This window comes from Balaenoptera ricei, chromosome 4 (assembly GCF_028023285.1).
Source record: "Balaenoptera ricei isolate mBalRic1 chromosome 4, mBalRic1.hap2, whole genome shotgun sequence".
Classification (NCBI taxonomy): domain Eukaryota; kingdom Metazoa; phylum Chordata; class Mammalia; order Artiodactyla; family Balaenopteridae; genus Balaenoptera; species Balaenoptera ricei.
Genome location: NC_082642.1, coordinates 113170575 through 113191328, shown reverse-complemented (window position 1 = coordinate 113191328; position 20754 = coordinate 113170575). Strand labels below are relative to the sequence as shown.

Sequence of the window (20754 nt, the reverse complement as noted above, 5' to 3'; positions counted from 1 at the left end):
TAGAGTTCGCTTTGCGGATCACTCAGTCTACAACACTGGGTTCTTCATCAACAGTAACAGGATTTTTAAAAGCCCTTCCAACCCTAAAATTCTATACTTCTACAGTGTCCTTAGTCTTGTGAAAGTCTGACTCTGAACTGCTTTGTTTGCCGAGGTTCGTACTGATAGGCTATTTGCTTCCCCAGGGTATAAGAGACCATCTTGCAGGTAAAGGCATGTCATGAGGCAATTCTATAAAAAATGATTCAGAATAAGATTAGTATCACTGATAGTATCTATGACTAAATATTTCAATCATATTAATGATTAAAGCTATTTAAAAAAAAAACTTTAGAAAAGTTAGAGATAATTGACACAGATCCAGTTAATGCAGTCAGTGTGGAATTTTGGTAAAAATTAAACTGTAGAGTTTAATAGGCAAAGGATATTAACAGGGTTTAACAGGACATTTTAGAGGACAATGAATAAGATTAATATCCATATCTCCTTTGGAATTAGAGCCATATAAAATAGTTTAATGGCCATCAAAATACAAGTTTGGGCTTATTTATGATAAACTGACGTGTAAACTGACATTTATCAGAGAGCCTGTAGATATTGAGAAAATTTTCCCTTGTAAGAAGCATATTTAGTTATCCGCATTGATGATTTGTTTTCCCATATTTCAAATTCCACCATCAAGTAAACCCTTATGACTTGCCAAGTAACCAGTTTGACTTCAGTTTCTCTTATTTGTATGCAGTGAAATGGCCAAACTGCCACAGGAAGGAGCAGTAGAAAGTAGTAAGGGACCTGAATAATGACAGGATGACCGACCAATTGTACCCCTTTTTGTGGAATGCTCCAGTATTTCTGGAGGTTTTGGTTAATCTTAAACAAATTAACTATCTTAAAATAGTTTTTATATGACCACAGACCTTGTAAAACTAGTCAAGATGATAAAGTATTTAAAATTGGGATATTTATATTTTAAAAGGAATATAAATGTTCTTCCCCAGAAACATTACTATTTTCTGTATGAAAGACTTGCAGAGTAGCTGAGAGGTATTTTTCAGTTATATCCTAAATAATGTTCACAACACTGCCATACGACTGGCTATAGATTATGGATAGAAGGAGGAGTGGGGCGTCAGAAAGGTAGGGTCAAAGACTGTGAGCAGTGAGTAGTGATTAAGTTAGGGCTTCTGATAACTAGTAATAGTGCCCATATATATTGTCTTTCCATTCTTGTAAGTTCTGCAAACACTCACCTTCTACATGAAACACAAAATAACATATTTACCCGGTTCGGTCTGAGGCTCATCTGGGCTGGGTAGGATTACAGTTTGGGAAGGCAGAGGTGATGTTTCTATGGTAATTGAAGGAAAGTACCCAGGGTTACTATAGCACTTCACACACCTTGAGTACAGATGACAGAACAGATGGTAACAAGTAGATTTTAAAGAAAAAAAGAAAGCAAATTGCAAGTCTACAGCAAAATAGCGCTCCTACTTCTTCATAATGCATTTAGTTTAAAAGCTGCTTAGAGATGCCAGGTTACAAAATACTTTCAAGGTAAGCAATAGCCTTACTTTTTAAATCCTTACTCCACACTAGTACATCCCCAACAGTGCCAGAAAGATAGGTTGTTGGGGAACCATAAGGAGAAGAATAAATAAAAAATGTTAAGGCATAAGCCATTCAGCAGCATTGAATTTTGTTTAACTAATGAAGAAAAAAATCAAACATGTAAATGAATGTGATGAACTGAGTGTTAATGGAAAGTATATTGCTAGGGCAGAAGGTATAAATGGATCATCATACAAAAAAATATTATCTGAAGTATTCAACGTAATACCAAGCTGGCAGAATGTTTAACATTAGGAAAAAAGACACTTTAGATTTGACAGTTTTGGTGACTGAAGTAGAGAGAGACCAAGGTCTAGATACAAAGCTGAATGGAAGAAGACACTTTTTGGACAATGGTTATGAATAGAAGCACCTAGAAAGAAAATTAACTGCCATGACAAAGAATGATGTTGCAACATTAATTCACAATGAGGGAGAACCTGGGTTCTCAGGTGATGGCGACAATGAGGGCAAAAACTGCCAGGGTGTGTCATTACCTAGCGTGGTCTCAGGTGGTTCAGACACATTTGTAATAGATTCCACAACTGTATCAAAACAAAGGAGAACAATTTTAAAAAGCTTAAGATGTTAGGCCACAGTCAAGTATCTCTTTCTTGAATATCAACACACCTCATTCTCTTGAGAATCTGCATCACATTTTTACAGATAGGACGATGGATTAGGATAAGAAAAAAGAATCAAGAGGGAAATCCTATTCTATAACCCTAATCCTCCAACTAATATTTATGTTTTAACTGTCATTAACTGTCAAATTTATTATGCCTCAATATTTAGATACCACAGAGAAACTGAAATTTATTTCTGTATTCAGAGAGTCAATTATCATTTTAATTTTAAGAATTCAAGAATTTTAGAAGCTATAGCTCTTCAAAGCTATTCCACTGTAGATCAAGTACCCCAGCTTGAACTTTCAACTTCCATGAAATGTAATAGATACTAATTAAAAATTTTTTGAATAAAAGAATAGAAGCATGAAAACCTTTACCACCTTCAGTCTTTGGCTCCTCTGGCCTGAGTGGTACTTTGGCAGTGGAATATACATAATCTATTTCAGTTGGTGCTAGGGAAGAAACAGGGAATGGCGGGTTAGTGGTGGACAGAACCATAGCACCCACTGTAATGGAACACTGTTTAATTTGAAAACAGGTTAATTATCTTAAGTAGATAGATTTGTGAGACTAAATAACATTTAGGTAGAATATGAAGATGACTACAATGAAGGCAGGAAATGAAGGCAGTGTGCAATGTGGAACACATACACACACACACGATAACTGGCAGGGTCTACAGCGATTTCTACCTGGAGCAAAGCAGATAATTTCACTTCCTTATTTTTGTTTAAGGATTCTAGTGAGAAAAAGACATAGAGTGAGTCCTTTGAAAGCATGGGGATGAATCCTAAAAACAATATGAAAATGAAAAATAAGATGTGTATATTTGTATTAAAAGTGATCAGAATATTAAAAAATGAAATTGTGCATTCACAGTGAGAGGAGAGGAAACTAAGCAAGGAAATTGTGAAACTTGCATAGCAACACAGCAGATACTAGCAAAATGGGCTGTATATAACATTTGACTGTCAAGATTCACTGGATGAGCACAGGCAATATGTGCGGAGCCATGAAATGTCACAAAGCATGAGGACATCCCAAAATGACTTCCACAATGAGATGGAAAAGCACATATATCTGACTTCCCATTGGGGAACATTGTTACCTATAGCTTCCTTTGATGACTCAGTGCTAAATGTAACCAATTCCAGGACTTCAGAAACTAGCAAAAAAACACAAAATGGTAAAATTGATCAAGGATGGGTTGTTGTGAGCATTGAATGAATTCATACAAACTAAGTATTTAGACAAGTGCCTTGTACCCATAAGTGCTCAATGTCAGCCGTTACCATAATAACAATAGTACTATTAACCCTAAAGGAAACCCTAATAACCGAATTCAGAATTTTATATTATAAGTTATCATTAACAACCATAGAACCTTGTTCCATCAACATAAGCATCAAAACGCCATTTAGCTAATTAAGAGATACACAAAAGGGATGGAAAGAAATTATAATCCTATGTTAAAAATAAGATCTGGTGTTTCAAAATAAACGTCAGAGAGTTGCAATAGCATTGAACAGCATGATCTTTAAAATTTGTTTTTAATTTTGAAGGGCAATAATGTTTAGGCTCATACTGTGTAAGGTGAAATTTTGTTATCTTTACTGAAGTGAGAACTTTCTCGTTCCTTAATGGTCACAATTGAATGAGCATTCTTTTCACATAGCAGAGCAGAAGTTTAGCTTATTACTAAAGAGAACCACAAGTCTGTAACTTAGTGAAAAATAAAGGTAAAGAATAAAATCAGTTCTTCTAACTGGTCCTGTTGACTACTTAATCAGATATGTGATTATTCTCTAATATTATACAGAGCAAACCCAAATGAAGATAAGTATTTCTATACAGTTGAATAATATAATTAATATGAAAATAATGTATTACTAATTTACACCAGTATGCAATCATGGAAGAAGCATGTACAATATACAGAGTTGTTAAATGTGTATTCTTTTGTAGTTTTTAATATTTGGAAATACAACACTTGGGGTATGCCCCCTGAAGCTCATGGTGTGCCCAGATAGATTAAATAATCTATTTACCAGGTTGACTTTGTGTCATTTCTAGGCTTGGTGATGTCACTGGTTTCAAAATAAGAGTATGCAGTTCAGTGGGAGCTGAAAGAAGAGGGTCTAAGTTGTCAAACTAATTATGGATAATTTATTTCACAGGTAGCAACACATAGACCTTCAGAATCACAGGGTTATGGAGAGGCAATGCAGAGTATGCATTATTTAAAGCAGACTGGCAAATTATGGCCCTCCCAAATCCAGCCCTCTTCCCGACCTGTGAGCTAAGAGTGATTTTTACATTTTTAAATGATTGAAAAAAAATTAAAGGAAGAGTAATAATCCATGACATGTAAAAATGGTATGAAATTCAAATAAAGTTTTATTGGAACACAGCCACACCTACAAACTAAGATGATTCAAGGCATATTTACATATCACTTACATCTTGGCTTTGGTTACCTACAAGCTACAACAGCAGAATTGAGTAGCTGTGACAGACTGAATGGTCTAAGAAGTCTAAAATATTCACTATTTAACTCTTCACATAAAAAAATTTGCTGATTTGCTGATCCCTGATTTTAACTATCCTTCTAGAAAAAGGCAGAGCTTATTTGAAAAACTGAGGTTCTCAATGACTATTGTATCTGAATCTATATTCCCACAAGGGTTTTCTAAGTATTTCCTACAGCTGGTTTCATGACAGTATCATTAACAAAATGTTCAGTATCATCTAGGAGTGTTTTATTCTATGTTCCAGTTTGACCACCCCCTTGGGTACCCTCAATAGGTGTCAAAACTTTTTTATTTTGCTGTTCCCACCATTCCAACCACTAATTCAAATACTACTTAATTTCAAAGCTCAACTATTCTCTATTAGCCCACATAGATCCTTGACTCCTTTAAATATTTTCTTTCTAAATTTTTTACCAAACAAGCTGCTTTTGTATAAGCAAATTATCTTTTATCTAAGAAAAACTCAAGAACAGGTTTTCTTCACAATTATATTGTACTTTATTCAAGAGGTAAAACATGCCCTTACTTTTGATCTCTTCCTCTGCTCCACACCCAACCCTGCTCAACTGCTAATGTGGTGCTGGGACCACAGAGAGCAAGGAAATGTTTGTTTACTTAAGACAAAGAAGCAGTGCTATTTTAAAAAGAGATGAATGGAATAGAATGCTAAGAGAATTGAATAAGATGCATCTTTTGTCAGAGAGAATCCTTATGCATTTGGCTACCATATAAATCTCTAACCATGAACCTTCTCATCCACGTGAAATTGTAGAGATTCTACCGTCTCTCTTAGAGGGCATAGAGGTGGGAAATGCAAATTAGCAAGCCACATCACTGTCACTCTTGGGGCCCAACTGCAATGGGCTAGAAGGACTCCTTAAGCGGAAAACCATAGATTTTCTTGATTTTTAAACTGTGAAGCTTTGGGAAATTTAGTGTTTGGGAGAAGGATTTTTTCCCCTATGATTTGAAACTAAAGGAAGAAAATCTTGAGTTGCTATTGTATTTGTAGGTCTAGAAACCATCAACAGCATTGTACCTGTACCAATGTTTTGTAAAATATTAGATTTTCTTGAGTTTATTGCCTGAGTTTGAAAATTTTTACTTTACCAATCTAATTTGTTCCTTATCACTGAGGGTCTTTTAGAGACCAAAATAATAACAAAATTTGTTAATTTAAAGATATAGGTATTAATGTGTATAATTAGATACTCAGAGATTCCTACTTAGTAAAGATTAAGAACCAATATTAAACTGTGGTGGAGAATAAGGAATAGTCAAGTTCATCAATGATGGGGGAGCCCATAACTTAGATTCACTAGAATTGACACTTCCAGGAAGCAACTTGTTTTTGGTAATTTAATATAACAGGGAAACCTGATTCCTTAAAATAGGAAGAGATTAATGAGGATATCACAAAAATCTTACAGAAAGTAAGTTGCTTGGAGAAATTTCATGGTACTTAATTATCATCATTTTATAGATCTAAATATCAAATAGAAGGCAAACAATTTAGACTTCAGACTCTTCACTGAATCTTATAATGAAATGTTAAAGGGGTTTTCATGGAAAATAGATTTCCTCAGCTGGATCCAGGGACATCTGTTAAAAGCAATAGGTAGCACTTTAATTAAGAATCCTGACTACGTAAAAGATGAAGCATGAAATAGAATTACAATAGCACTTGAAGGAAGCGGGAGAAACTCTGGCCATGACAGTGATGGAGTGGGTTTTTAATGAGTGTAAAAGCATTTAATGAGGTCACAAAAATCATTACCTAATGTTGTTTCTGGATCTTCAGAACTATGAATAACAGGTTCAAAGCTAGTAGCAGGAACTAACCAAAAGCAACAACATGAACACAAAGTTTAAACACACATAGAAAGTCTTAATTTTTCTTTCAAAACATTAGTTTCAAATGACAATTTTTTTAAGCTTTTGCATTCATAGAAAGCAAACAGTCTCTGTAGCTAGGAATAATTCATTGCAGAAGGTAGGCACAACCTTTGAACTCTGCTATGAATCTTAGTATGGTCAACATGAGCCTTTCCTAGGTGTTTGATTTTCTGATTCTCATATGGAAGCTAGCTTTGGAAAATCTGTTTAGGCAATATACACAAAAAAATATGTGAAAGTAACTTGTTACATTTCTTGGAAGCTGAAAAAAAATACCTGCATTTATGTACTCACAGCTATAATAAATTGATCACGTGTTTAAATGTAGATATAGCAATAAATAACCACGAGTGACTATGCCAATCTTGCTATAAATAAGAGAGACCAAGAACTTCATCCAAGAAGTAGCTGTTAACCACACCTCAATGCCTTGACTCTTAGGGAACACAAAGGCTGTTACTTCCCATTGGAGACACTGCTTTGGGACTCCACTGGGACAGACTGCTAGGGCTTACCCCTCAAACCATGAAATAACACATTTACCCAGTTTGGTCTGAGGTGCTTCAGGGCTTGATGTGGTTTTAGGTCTGGGACGTGGACGACGAACACGTGATGTTTTAGGAGCTGAAGGAAGAAACGTTGGATTACTCTAGTGAAGGTGGTTTTGGAATAAGGTTCTAGATTTTCTAAATATGTTATATTTCCTTGAAATTTAAGACATGTATTTTAAAGATGCAAATACATTAAAAAAAAAAATAAAGATGCAAATATGTTCGCCTATTTTGTTAATTCTTTTATCACTGAAGATTCTTCAGAGGTAAAACTCGCACATAAAATTAAGTCAAGAAATGAAGAGTCTTGTAAATGTCTAAAAAAGGTAAGGACTATCATCAAACCGTACTAAGTTCACACTAAGAAATTTAAATATGCCCCCCTATCCATGGAACCATACAAATTGTTATGATTTAATTGGTCTAGAGAAGACATAGACATTCCCGACCGTGTCTGAAACTAAGCTTTAAATGTGAGCACTGTTTAGACAAAAGTACATGACACAAATTCAATTAAGATTACATGGTAGACAGACATTTTGATCTAAGTCCATGCATAGCTTTTAAAAACAACAGATAACTTCTTTTTAGAGTCTTCAATACTCTTATTAAGAAGAAAAATAATGTTGAAGAACAGCAGAGGATGACAAGATCATCTTATGAAGCTGGTGATAATGTTATTACAATGATGATGATGATAGAATGGATTGACAATGAGCAGGAAAAAATTTTTGAGGAACACAGAATATCATTACCTAACGTTGTTTCTGGAGCCTTGGTTCTAAGAGTGACAGGTTCAAGCACTGTAGGAAGAACTGGCCAAAAATAATAAAATAAACCAAAGAGATTTAAAAAATTCACTTGAAGACTAATTTCAGAAGCCAACTGTTAAGCTTCAGGACTGAGAGAAAGAGACACACACTTGTTCTTTGCAAATTTGACCAAATTGTGGCGAATATCAATTCATCTCATAAAATAGGTACACCATTGCACTATGCTCAATATCACTGTGGTCAACAAGAAATTCTACATGTTTGATTATCTGATTCTGGTATGGAAGACTCTTCTGGACAAGCTTTTTACACATTTATATAATATATACTTTTCTAACTACTGGAAAAAGCATTTATCAGTCTATTTGTACTTCTATACAGGTTGACATAAATGTCTACTATTTCAATAATCATGGGTACAATAACGAGTTCGTATGTTTGAAAGTATAAGGATCAATGTAACAAATGGAGTGTGTTCATCAAAATTTCAAAGTGGTCCTTGATTCAATAAAAGTTAAGAAACTCTGTCAAACCCTGTTAGAGAAGGAGAAAGAGTCAGCCTACTCTAACACAAAAGCCCATCATTTAAACTTTCAAGACTCAGGCACATTCAAAAATTTGACCATGAACTAAAAACATCATTCCTTGAAACAAGAGATCTCCCAATATAATCATATAGATACTAATTCAATAAAAAGTAACACAATCAAAAAAACATGGTATTTCCACAATTGATGAGGAAAAAGCGAGTGATGAAAATAAGGGATAAATGGAAATTCATGTTTGAAAGGAAACTTAAAATAGCCAATGCTGTTTAAGCAAATGCACGTGATCACATGACACAGCGTTGAGTGGTTACACGGCAGTTTGACATCCTGAAATTAGTATACACACAGTTCTCTTAAATTCAACAGATAACTTGACATAGAACGTAGCAAAATTGCAAGGTAAAGACTGTAATGGAATGACAACAGAGGGTATAGACATGGTTTTAAGATGCAGGAGAACCTGTGGCTACAATGGTATGACAATGAGCAGGAAAAGCACTATTTGAAGGACACGCATTCTCATTACCCACGATTTCTGGAGCTTCAGTTCTAAAAGTACCAGGTTCAAGATCTGCAGTGGGAACTAGTCAAAAGCAAGGAAATAAACACATGTGAAAAGTCAGCAAATTAAATCTTACCAGTATAATAGTGCTTCAACAGGTATATAACAATTTAAAATTATTTTTCTGAAATTACATACTTGATATTTAAAGATTTGGTCATCACCTAAAGCCAGGTAAACTTTCTTTATGAGACAGTCACAGCCTACACAATCTGATAAATATCTCAATAAAGTCAACATGATATTCTCCTAGGTGTCTAAGTACCTAATTCCAATCATTGTAGAAGACTGACCTAGGAAACTTTAAACATTTTACCAAATATATACTTATGTAACTACCATGGCAGTTGTTGGCTTTTCTGTGGAAGCTTTAAGAAAACAGCATGTCCAAGTGTTCATCACAAGGAAGAAAAATATCTTTTTTTCTATTTCTTTAATTTTGTAGCTATATGAGATGATGGATTAAACTAAGTAAAGTTATTGTGGTCATCATTTCACGATGTACATAAGTCAAATCATTATTCTGTACACCTTAAACTTATACAGTGCTGTATGCCAATTATATCTCAATAAAACTGGAAGAAAAGAAAGGAAATAGCATGTCTAAATAAGCATGGATACAATAAATAGCTTTTGTGTTTGAAAGGAGGCCTAGAAAAGAATTAAGCAAAGTGAATCATGTAGATCTTGTTGAGAGCTCATATTTAGAAACAGGCTGAGACCTTGTTTGAGGCAAAGGCACTCAACAAATCAGGATAAAGAACATATAGTGTGTGGTGCCCAGTAGAGCAGCTCTCTGCTCTAATCACAAAAATTCCATACCCTAGATAGGAGGGAGAGACAGTTGCAGGAGAGATCACTGATGCTTCTAGGGTCAGACCCAAACTTCTGGGTCATACCTTCAAGGATTTTCTTCAACGGCTCCTATGGACCCATCCAAACTCAGTACTATTCATCACCTCTTGCAAGCAGAACCTCCCTTATTCCAGAAGTCTGTGTCCTCTGGTTGGTCTCTACACCTTACTTTCTGTCTATCGCCATGATTTTAAGACCCAACCTCTTTCCAACTCCTTATTCCTGTCCTTCACAGACTTTTCTCTCTTTCAGCTCAGAGATGTTTATAACCCCTGCAAAAAACAGCTCAGTTTGCACAGACACACTGCCTTGGTTCAATCTTTTAATGTTTCACATTGAGGCAGGTTCTGAATTTGACTCTACTACAGACTGCGAAGTAAAAACCAGCCACCAGCTTCTGCGATATCCTCACAGATCTTGATGGGCTGTGGGGAGATGGAAGGCACTTCGTGTTTGTTTCTTGAAATAAAAATGCTTGGTTCTGCTTAAGACATTTTTTTCTTTAAGAGAAGAATGGAATGGAATAAGAAAAAGTAAATAAAATACATAGTAAAAGAGTAGATCCTTGTGTAGAAAGCACAGGGAATTCAGCTGCCACACGCGTCTCCCCTATCATGTTTTTCTTTGCTAATTCAACAGGGGGAAACAGCAGCAGGTCATTTTGTGCCTTTGCCCACATGGGGCTCACAGGGGCTATCACTCCCACTACTAGCATGAACCCCAGACTCCCAAGAGTTGCAAGGACTCAGTCCTTTAACGAGAGACCCACATTTACCCGGTTTGGTTTGAGGTGCCTCAGGAGTTGGTGTGGTTTTAGGTTTGGGACGTGGACGACGGGTCCGTTTTGATGTTTTAGGAGCTGAAGAAAGAAAACCTTCAGTTACTATAGAGTCTGTAGTTCAGAAGCTATGGGTAGCATGACACATGGCTCTAGGTTTCCTAAAACTTATTAGATTTCCTCATATTTTAGGAAATGTGTCTTTGTAACTTTTTAATTGGAAACTTTCACCCTTATTATAATAGTATGGTTTTTTTTTTTTTTACAAGTGAAAGTTCATTGGCAATGAGTCAGTTATAAAAGTGAAGCATCATTCAAGAAGTGAAGAATCATTCATAGAACTCTTGTTTGAATAAAAAGGATAAGAATCACTGCTAAACTATTATGGTAGTGGTGATAGCCAGGTACAAACTCTTTGACAGTTTACTAAAATAAGACCATGTCATTAACTAAAATGTCAGTTAAAGAACAAATATCACAGACAGTTAAAAAAACAGTAGACCTTTAGATCCACAAAGAACCCTCCCTGACACCGTAATAGTCGTTAGAGTCAAGAGAATTGCTTTTTAAACCCAGCTTTTACAAAACATTGGTTAAAAAACATACAAGATGACAAAAACAATTTCAGATGGTTACATGTATAACAGTTGACCTGAGTTAGGTTCATGCATGGCTCTCTTAAAAACAAGGGATAATTTGTTTTAAGAGTCAGAGACTTCAATTCTTTTAGGATGAAGAATATCATGGAGTGACAATAGAGGATGACGATGTAGCTTTATGAAGCAAAAGAAACTGTAGCTTCGATGTTGATGGAATGAGTTTGACAATGAGAAGAAAAAGCACTTACTGAGGATCACAATGTGTTATTACCTTGTGTTGTCACCCAAGCCTCAGTTCTGAATGTAACAGGTTCAAAGTCTGCAGTAGGAACTGACCAAAAGTATTAAAAATAAACCAAGTGATTGTTTTAAATAAGCTCAAAACATTTACTTCAAAAAGAATCTTACTAGTATAATATAGGTTCTAGAACTACATAGCAACTTTTAAAAACTCTTAAACTAGAAGAGTAAAAGTTGATTTCCTAAAAATTGGCCATACCTCAATCAGGTACCTATTTCCTTATTCCTCCTTCTTTGATGATCTGATTCTAACTAATAAGCCTAAGTGGGATGTGTGGGTATTGCTAAGAACTTATCTTTGGAAAGAGGCTGAGGCCTCAGCATGATGAATCAAATTGGGTATCCCTCCAGACTAAGCAAAGAAAGAGCATGCCTTCATGAGCAAAGAACAGCTTGCTGATATATACTTGATCAAATCTCAACTGCTTCATCAAGTGCCTAAAGATCTCCGCCATAGGAGTCCATGGACCAATCAAGATCTAGAAAAGCTTTGACTACCACCTTGAAGTCAGACATCCTTTATACTAGTATTACAGTTAGACTTTCTCCTGTGGTTGGTCTCTACTTATATCCATTCTTTCTGATTTTATTCCTTTCCATCTTTCTACTCATCTATGTACTATGATGATTTCAAGGCTCCACTCTTTTTAAATTTATCTTTCCCTGCTCCAAATATTTATGTCCCTAGCACATCTTGTTGGTAGCACCCAAATATCAATCTTGTATTTGCATAGATGCTGTCTAATGCCATCTTCTATTTTATTTACAAAGGAAAGGCTTTTGTTCTTAACTGTCTTGAAGGTTTGAGGACTAAAACATGTCTCCCACATCTGATACATCATCTTTAGAGGTATACAACTTGGAGGATACTGAAGGCACTTAGTGTTTGTCAATTTGAACTGAATATGCCTAATTTTTCACAAGAAGCTTTATTTTCAAGAGATAAATGGAAGTTAATAAAATGCACAGTGACGAAGATTTTACAGAGGAAGCAAAAGGCATTCAGCTGTCCCACAGATCTCCCCCTACTGTGCTCTTCTTGCCAGCTCCACAGTGGGAACTGCAACTTAATACAAATTGTATCTTTACTCTCATGGGGTGTATTGGTTACTCCCCAAAACTAGGATTACTCAACACCCTGCTGGGTTAGGTTGTTGGGACTCTAAACCAGGAACACAAGTTTACCTGGTTTGGACTCAGGTGCTTCAGGACTTGGTGTGGTTTTTGGTCTGGGACGTGGATGAATTGTCTGTTGTGATGTTTTGGAAGCTGAAGGAAGAAATTCTTGGGTTATTATATAACTACATCACCCATGGTTCTGGAAGCTATGGGAGGCAAAAAACATGACTTTAGATCTTCTACACCTTGTTAGATTTTTGCCTGTTTAGTTTGAGATTTTTGTCACATACATAACTCCTTTTATATCTTCTTTTATCATAGAAGATTCTTTGAAGACAAAAATCACTTTTTAATATAAGAAATAAAGATTAGTAATTATAATCAAAGTCTCATAGAGCAGCTTGACTGGGCAACAAAAAGGTTAAGAACTGTTGCTAAATTTTAATGGATAATGAAGAACAGTCATACTCAATCTGAGGTTTATAATTTAATCTTCCAATCTTGGGTACATGTTCTATATAACTATTAAAATAAAAACATATTATTACCTAAATAGAAACAAAACAACAAAATACTATGCAAATAGAAAAAAGGTAGAAATGTAGATGTGCAATGAATGGATCCTCTTGGCCCTATGAGAGCTATTGATGACTTTATCTGTCTAGATAAGAGGGAGGTCTGGATGTGTTTGAAAACCAGCATGTGCTTTTACCACAAGCACCGCTGGAATAAAACACAGAATGACACAATTTCAAACAGGTTACGTGGCAAATAAATATCCTAAAGTAGGGTCACACATGACTAGTTCTATTAAAAACAACAGGTAATTTAAGGGTTTTCATAATTTTAAGAAGAATGTAATTGAATGGCCACAAAGAATAAAACTGTTGTCACGTGGAGCAAGATGAAACTCTGGGTCTGACAACAAGCAGGATAAGGCTTGTTGAAAACACAGTTTATCATTACCTAATGTTGTTCTGGGGGCCTCCGGTCTAAGAGTGACAGGTTCAAGGACTGCAGCAGGAACTGACCAAAAAACAATACAGTAAACCAAAGAGATTTAAAAATATATGAAAAGTTAGAACATTCACACCCCAACAAAACTTGCTTATATATCATTCCCTCTACAGAAACAAAGAAAAAAAAAAAACAGAGAAAGAGTAGAGGATTGTTCTTTGAACATTTGGCCAAACGATAGTCATGGTCAGTCTTAGGCTTATCCTTGGAAATATCTTGAGTCAACATGAAATTCTCCTAGGTTTTAACTAATGGATTCTAATTGATACGGAAAACTCTGCACAGGAAAATATTTTTAGGCATTTACCTAATATACACTGAACAAAGAAATTGTCTTTAAAATAATCTGATCAACTTGTACTTCTATGGAGGCTGAAAATGAGCCCTTACTGTGTTTAAGTAAACATGGATACGATAGACAGTTTATAAGTTTGAAACAGATATAAAAATTAATCATTGAAGTAGATGGTGTTGGTCTTGCCAAGAGCTTATCTATGGAAAGAGTCTGAGACCTCTGTCCAAACCATGACATACAAAAGAGCAGGATAAAGATGGTTACTCAATCTGAAATACTCAGTAGAGCATCTCTCTGGCCTAAGCCCAGAAAAAGTGGAAATCAAAGACTGTTGATGTCTCTCTATCAAATCTAAGCTCTTGAACCAGGTCCTCAAAATCCTCTTTCAATTGACTGGATGGATCCATCCAAATGTAGCATCATCAACAGCCAGGTTTTGACCATGAGAAGTAGGAGAGTCTGTTCTAGGTACCCCCAACCACCACACTTCTGGTTCTTCTGCCTTGGTTCACATTTCCCTCCATGCATTCAAATCCTGTAGTGGGCCTAAAGCCCAAGGTCCAAGGTCCAAGTCCAGTCCACCTTGATCTTTTCCCTTGTATCATGCAAACGTATTCTCACCTTTACTGTTTTAGAAATGAAATGTCTCCCACAGCTGGCATATCACCCACAGTTGCCAATATTGGTCCAGGAATTTGCAAGGGACTTACAATTTGTTTATTTACTTGAACGTAATATATTGGCTTTGTTAAAGAAGTAAAACTGGAATTTTATAGTAAAAAATATACTAAATGTATGTCAAGACTCACACATAAAAAGAATATGGTATTCTGGCACCAACTGTATCTCACCCAGTCATGTTCTCCTCAACACCTGGTAGAGGAGACATTACTGATGATGCCTCATGACTCCATGCTTAGAGAGAATATGAGCTTGGCACTGCTTTGCGTCCTCAGTGGGACAGGTTACTAGGGCTCACCCTTAAACCAACGAATCACACATTTACCCGGTTTGGTCTGAGGTACTTGAGGGCTTGGTGTGGTTTTAGGTCTGGGACGTGGACGACGAAGTCTTTGTGATGCTTTGGTAGCTAAAGAAAGAAAAGCCTTATGTTATTCTACATCGTATGGCTCTGGGTACTGAGGAGAGGTTTTTCCAAAACCTGTTAGAGTTTTTAAAGTTCCATGAATTTGTAGTTTAAAATCTTTACTCCTTTTATGCCAATGCATCTTTTTTTTTTTATGGTTGAGGGTACTTTGGAGGCAAACTCATGTTTATAGTCAAATTACTCATTCAAGGCATGAAAATTAGCACTTGTAATCAGATACTCATAGAACTTCCTCACTGGGGGAAAAATGAGAAGGAGGACCAATTCTGGTGCAAGGGGAGGGGAAGTTAGGGTCACACTAAGACCCTAACTTCAGATTTGGATAATTGCCTATTTGTCAAATTAGTAATAAAACACATCATTACTTAAAACACCAACAAAGAAACAAACATACCATGCAAATAGTTTTTTTTAAAATCTAGAAACTTAGATGGCAAAGGAGCTTAAGAGTAGCCGTTATTGCTGATCAGCCTAGAGAGGAAATAGATCCCAATTTGTTTTAAACTCAGCTTTAACACAGAACACTGTTCAACGAAGGACAAGGCAATGTGATGATTTCAAATGCCCCACGTGGCAGGTAAATGTTTTGAACTAAGCTCATGCCTGCTCTCCTAAAAACAACAGGAACTTTGTTTTTAAGAGGCTTCAGGGCTCTTCAGGTGAAGACAGTGACCAAATGGCAGTGGAGGATGATAGTGGTCACCTCGTGAAAGAGGAAAAGCCATGTGATGGGGATGGAGACTGAACAGACTGTACAAGGAGCAGTGGAAGATCTAGGCGAGTGGCACAGGGTCATTACCTAATGTGGTCCCAGAGGTCTCAGTTGTAAAAGTAACAGGTTCAAGGTCTGTAACAGGAACTAAAGTAATAAACAAAAGAGGTTTTTAAAAAAATGTGTATGAAGAGCTACAACATTCACATCAAAATGAATCTTGTCAGTGTAACATTGCCTCTAGAATATTTTTTTAAAATTTCTGAATGAAGGGTGTTATGGACTGAATTGCATCTCCTCAAAATTCATTTGTTGAAGTCCTAACTCCCAATGTGACTGTGTTGGGAGTTAGGGTCTTTAAAGATGAAGTTAAGGTTAAATGAGGTCATAAGGGTGGGGCCGTAAGCCAATAGGACTACTGTCCTTATAAAGGAGGAGAGACACAGGGATGCTCACACATAGAGAGAAGGCCCTGGGAGGACACAGTAAGATGGTAGCCATCTGCAAGCCAAGGAGAGCGACGTCAGGACATATTAAACCTGCTGATACCTTGATCTTAGACTTCCAGGCTCCATAGCTGTGAGAAATAGATTTCTGTTGTTTAAGACACCCAGTCTGTGTTATTTTGTTACAGCAGCTCTAGCAGACTAATAGAAAGGGAAATCAATTGCTGTGCTCAGACTTGGCCAAACTGTAGTTAGGGACTTCTTCATCTCATGAGATAGTCATTACCTTTGGTCTCTGTTTAGCACCACAAAAGGGAAACAGTTCCTGTAGTTAGTGCTTGAGTATCTGAGTCTGCTATGGTAGACTTTAGGATATTGTTAGGCTTTTACTTAAATATGTTTCTAACAAACCTCAAGAAGCACGTGAAAAACTAACCTGTACTTCTGTGGATGCTGAATAAAGAAAATATCTACTATGTTTATCAAATTATGGTTGCAGAAAAAGTTCCTAAATAACCAAGCAGCCATTACACAAATAGCCAAAAAGTGTTCTGATAATCTTGCTGAGAACTCAGCTTTGGAAAGATCTTGTGACTTCTGTCCAAACAAGAAGACTAGGTAAGAGGCAACTTCTTAGTCTGTGGCATCCAGTAAAGCACCTGTCCACTCTCAGTACAGGGAAAACTATCCAAGTATGGGAAGAAGAGATTTCTGATGCTCATTAAGAACAATACTAGTCTTATTCAACTAGTGTCATTCAAATGCATCATCACCAACAAAAATGTTTTGCCTGGCACTTAGAAGAAGCAGGGACTCTGCCCTCTCTGGTTGCCTCTATATATGTCCTATGTTTTCATCTTGTTCACTCTCACCTATCCACTTGTGCAAATTCTGATGTGACGTCAAGGCCCAAACTCCTTCTCTGCTCTACTAAAGCCCACGTTGATTTTTCACTTCTTTAAGACTTGCTATAGATGTATGAGGTGAGAGAATTTGGGGTCCCTCCATCACCAGTTAGGGAAGAACTATAGATCAAAAGCACCCATTTTGGATTATATGTGAGTTAAAAAATAAAATATATATATTTCCATTTAAAAAAAGAGCCACTATAATGAGTCTACACTTAATGTTTGTGTACCTAAGAAAAATCTTGAATTTGCAAAAACACCCTGACCTGTTTTCATCCTCTAGGATTTTCACACAAGAGAAGCGTTTGTGCTCAACTAACCTGCAGACTGAGAAGTATAACATGTCTCTTACTATCCAGAATTGGAGAGAAGGTTATGTCTCTTCCAAACATGAACTCCTTGCCAGTTCTGAAGGGGCAAGGACTCTTCATGGTTCCCTCACTAGGGGGTATATGGGTTTACATTTTCAACCAGTGACAGGCTGCCAGGCTCCTTAAGCCAAGGGCCCTGCTTTTATCTGGTGTAATCTCCGCTGCATCTGAACTTGGAGTGGTTTTAAGTTTGTGTTGTGAATGACATGTCCTTTGGGATGTTTTTTTTGGAAGTAGAAAAAGATAAATATCTGTTACTTTAAAGCTTCTGCAACTTATAGGTTTTTGAAAAAAGTCTTCTTTAAATTTTCCAAAGCTTGATAGATTTTCTTCAGTTTCAGGAAATGTTTCTTTCTAGTGTGAAAAGTTTGGCCCTACTATGCTACCGTACCTTCCTTTGTTATTGAAGATACTGTGGGGACAAAGTTGACACATAAAATGAAGTTATTAATTCAGAGAGTCAAGATTGGTATTTTTTAATCACATTCTCCTAGAGTCCCCTGACTGCATTAAAAAGGTTAAGAGTCATTTCTAAACTATGGTAGAGATTAAAGGGGAGTCAGATTCACCTTAAGGATGGGGCTTACTATTTAAACTTATTAGCCTTGATCACATTATCTGTTAGACAATTCACTAAAAACGTATTACCCAAATGTTAACAAAACAACAAAAAAACCAGGCAGATAAAAAAGGCAGGTGCATAAAGGATGTATAGAGAAACTTCCCTGTCACAGCTTGGTTAGCATAGGTCAGGACCAGGCACTCTTATAAATACATGAAATTTACCTTAACAGAGAACTCCGGTTGAGCTAAAAACAAACTGGCTTGAAAAAAATTTTAACTAAGTTACAGGGCAGGAAGATATACCAAACTAGATCCAGGGATGACTCTCTTTAGAACAAGAAGTAACTTGCTTTATGCACATTTAACTCACAAGATAAAGAATGTAACTAAATGGCAACGGAGGGGAATGGGCAGAAGTTTGACACTGAGCAGAAAAAGTGCTTGCCGAAGGTCAGAAAGTGGCATTACCGAATGCTGTCCCTGGAGCCTCTTTGATAGGAGTAACTGCTTCAAGTACTGTAGCAGGAACTGGCCAAAAATAATTAATAATAAAAAATGTTAAACATTTATACAGTCTCAGAGGGATATGGTGTGTTTGCACTCGGGTACCAGTTTATCACTCAGGAAGGATTGTCTTTGAACTCAGATAACTGTCCCTGAGAAGTGTCCCTGCAGTTTCTCATTCTGTGACGATCCTAGTCTAGGTAATGTGCCAAAGTAGACCTTACCCATCTTGCTAAAAACTCATCTTTGGAAAGAGAAAACAAGCTTTGCCCAACTGGGGTACTTAAGAGAGCAAGATAAAGGGCAGCCATTCAGCCTGTGGTTCAGCTGTGTCCTTCTGTCTCATGCCCGGGAAAGCCTACCATGTATGGATAGTGATGATTCTTACATGAAACCCAAACTCCTAAGTCCAAGAGTAAAAATTCCTTTTCAGCTGGTCCTTTGAGCCCATTTAGCTACAGCAGCTTCAACAAAATGCTCTGATCAGCACTTAGAAGCTGACAGCCTTTACTGGTCCGAGAAGCCTCTGTCTCCTCTCACTGGCCTCCACACAGGTCCTGTCTTCTGAACTGCTTCACCCCACCCCCTCGCGCCCCAGCCATCCAAATCTATAGTGATTTCAATGCTCAAGCCCTTCCTAACTATTCTGGCCCACCCTGATTGTTTCTTTAAACCAGGGGTTGACAAACTATGGCCCATAGGCCAAACCTTGCCCATGGCTTGTTTTCATACAGACCATTTCCATTTTTAAGTGGTTGTTAAAAAAAAAAAAAAAAAAAAAAAAGGGAAAAAAGAAAACTATGCATCAGAGATTACTGAGGCCACAAAGCCCCAAATATTTACTATCTTGCCCTTTATAGAAAATATTTGTTAACTCCTGCCCTAGATCTGTACTATGACTTATACAACTTTAATAGTTACCAGGAAATAATCTCCTATTTGCCCAAATATATGTTTGACCTATAGCTGTTTCAGTCCACTACACACATTCAATATATAAAGGATGAATAGAATTGAATGAGAAGCCAATGAAATAGACATTTAGAGAGAAGATGCTAATTCACAAAGGGGAAGGAATTCGGCTACCCCCTAAGACCTGTCCGACTGTGTTCTGGTTGCCTGCTCTGGAGTGAAAGTGGCCGCTGGCCCTGACTTGCCCCTTCACTTTCTCTAGACCTCACAGGGATGGGCTTCAGGATTCCTCAACCGGGATCTACACATTTACCCAGTTCAGTCTGAGGTGTTTCAGGACTCCGTGTGGTTTTAGATTTGGGACGTGGATGACGAGTTCGTTGAGGCACTTTGGGGGCTAAAGGAAGAAAACTTCAGGTTAATAGAGTGTTTTTAGCTCCAGATGCTGTGGATAGGATTATAGTTGTTATAATTTCTTGAATTGTAGGAAATTTTTCTTTTGAGTTTGAAACATTTGTCCGTATTTGATGATTGCCTCTTTTTATCACTTATATTACTGTGAAAAACAAAAATCCCACAGAAACCTGAGTTGATATATCAAGGAGATTCTCAAAAGGGATTTCGGAATGAAAAAAATTTCCAAAAACCTACTGAATTATTGTGATGGTGGGGAAGGGGTACGGTGACTTTACACTAATGATGGTGCTTGTAACTTCAATTTACTAGCCTTGGACATGTTTTCTATTTCACTCCTTACTGAAAAAAGACTGTATCATTATCTAAAATGGCAAAATAAAAACAAAATCATGCACGTAGTAAAAAATATAGGAATTTAGATCTGCATAAGAATGACGTCACACCATAATGGCTGTTACACTGTACTCAGTTTGGATCAAGGACAGACACTCCCACCCCTAACCCCCATTGATTGTGTCTGAAACTCAGTAACACAGAATGTGATTAAAAGGTTACATAGGGATGAGATGCCACAAATTCAAACGCATTGCCTTACAGATATGTATACTAAGCTAAGTTCATACTTGATTCTTTTAATAACAAATGAGTTGTTTTAATACTCTTCAATGTATTAAGAAGTAATTGAATGACAACAGAGGATGACACAGAGTCTTGTGGTTGTGACAGTGACAAAATGGGTCTGAAATGAGCA

The 20754-nt window shown here is 36.7% G+C and overlaps 1 protein-coding gene across 32 annotated transcripts in view; it reads right to left on the bottom strand.

Moving 5' to 3' along the window:
- Window positions 1-20754, bottom strand: part of ABI3BP (ABI family member 3 binding protein) — a 272912-nt gene that overhangs the window by 84948 nt on the left and 167210 nt on the right. For 21 of the 32 annotated variants that reach the window (XR_009502949.1, XR_009502948.1, XM_059921278.1 and 18 more), the window contains 17 exons: window positions 19900-19983; window positions 18639-18698; window positions 15969-16028; window positions 15068-15151; window positions 13716-13775; window positions 12816-12899; window positions 11602-11661; window positions 10729-10812; window positions 9063-9119; window positions 7971-8030; window positions 7208-7288; window positions 6546-6605; window positions 4286-4360; window positions 3346-3402; window positions 2618-2689; window positions 2106-2153; window positions 1283-1348 (listed from right to left, as the gene is read on the bottom strand). The exons of 3 other annotated variants lie outside the window; for them this stretch is intronic. Coding sequence is in view for 27 of the 29 variants with exons in the window: in XM_059921278.1 (XP_059777261.1) it covers window positions 1283-1348; window positions 2106-2153; window positions 2618-2689; window positions 3346-3402; window positions 4286-4360; window positions 6546-6605; window positions 7208-7288; window positions 7971-8030; window positions 9063-9119; window positions 10729-10812; window positions 11602-11661; window positions 12816-12899; window positions 13716-13775; window positions 15068-15151; window positions 15969-16028; window positions 18639-18698; window positions 19900-19983 (1152 nt within the window). In the remaining 2 variants the exon portion in view is untranslated. The remainder of the gene's footprint in view (window positions 1-1282; window positions 1349-2105; window positions 2154-2617; window positions 2690-3345; window positions 3403-4285; window positions 4361-6545; window positions 6606-7207; window positions 7289-7970; window positions 8031-9062; window positions 9120-10728; window positions 10813-11601; window positions 11662-12815; window positions 12900-13715; window positions 13776-15067; window positions 15152-15968; window positions 16029-18638; window positions 18699-19899; window positions 19984-20754) is intronic. 8 more of the 32 variants (XM_059921262.1, XM_059921268.1, XM_059921258.1 and 5 more) reach the window with 7 other exon arrangements.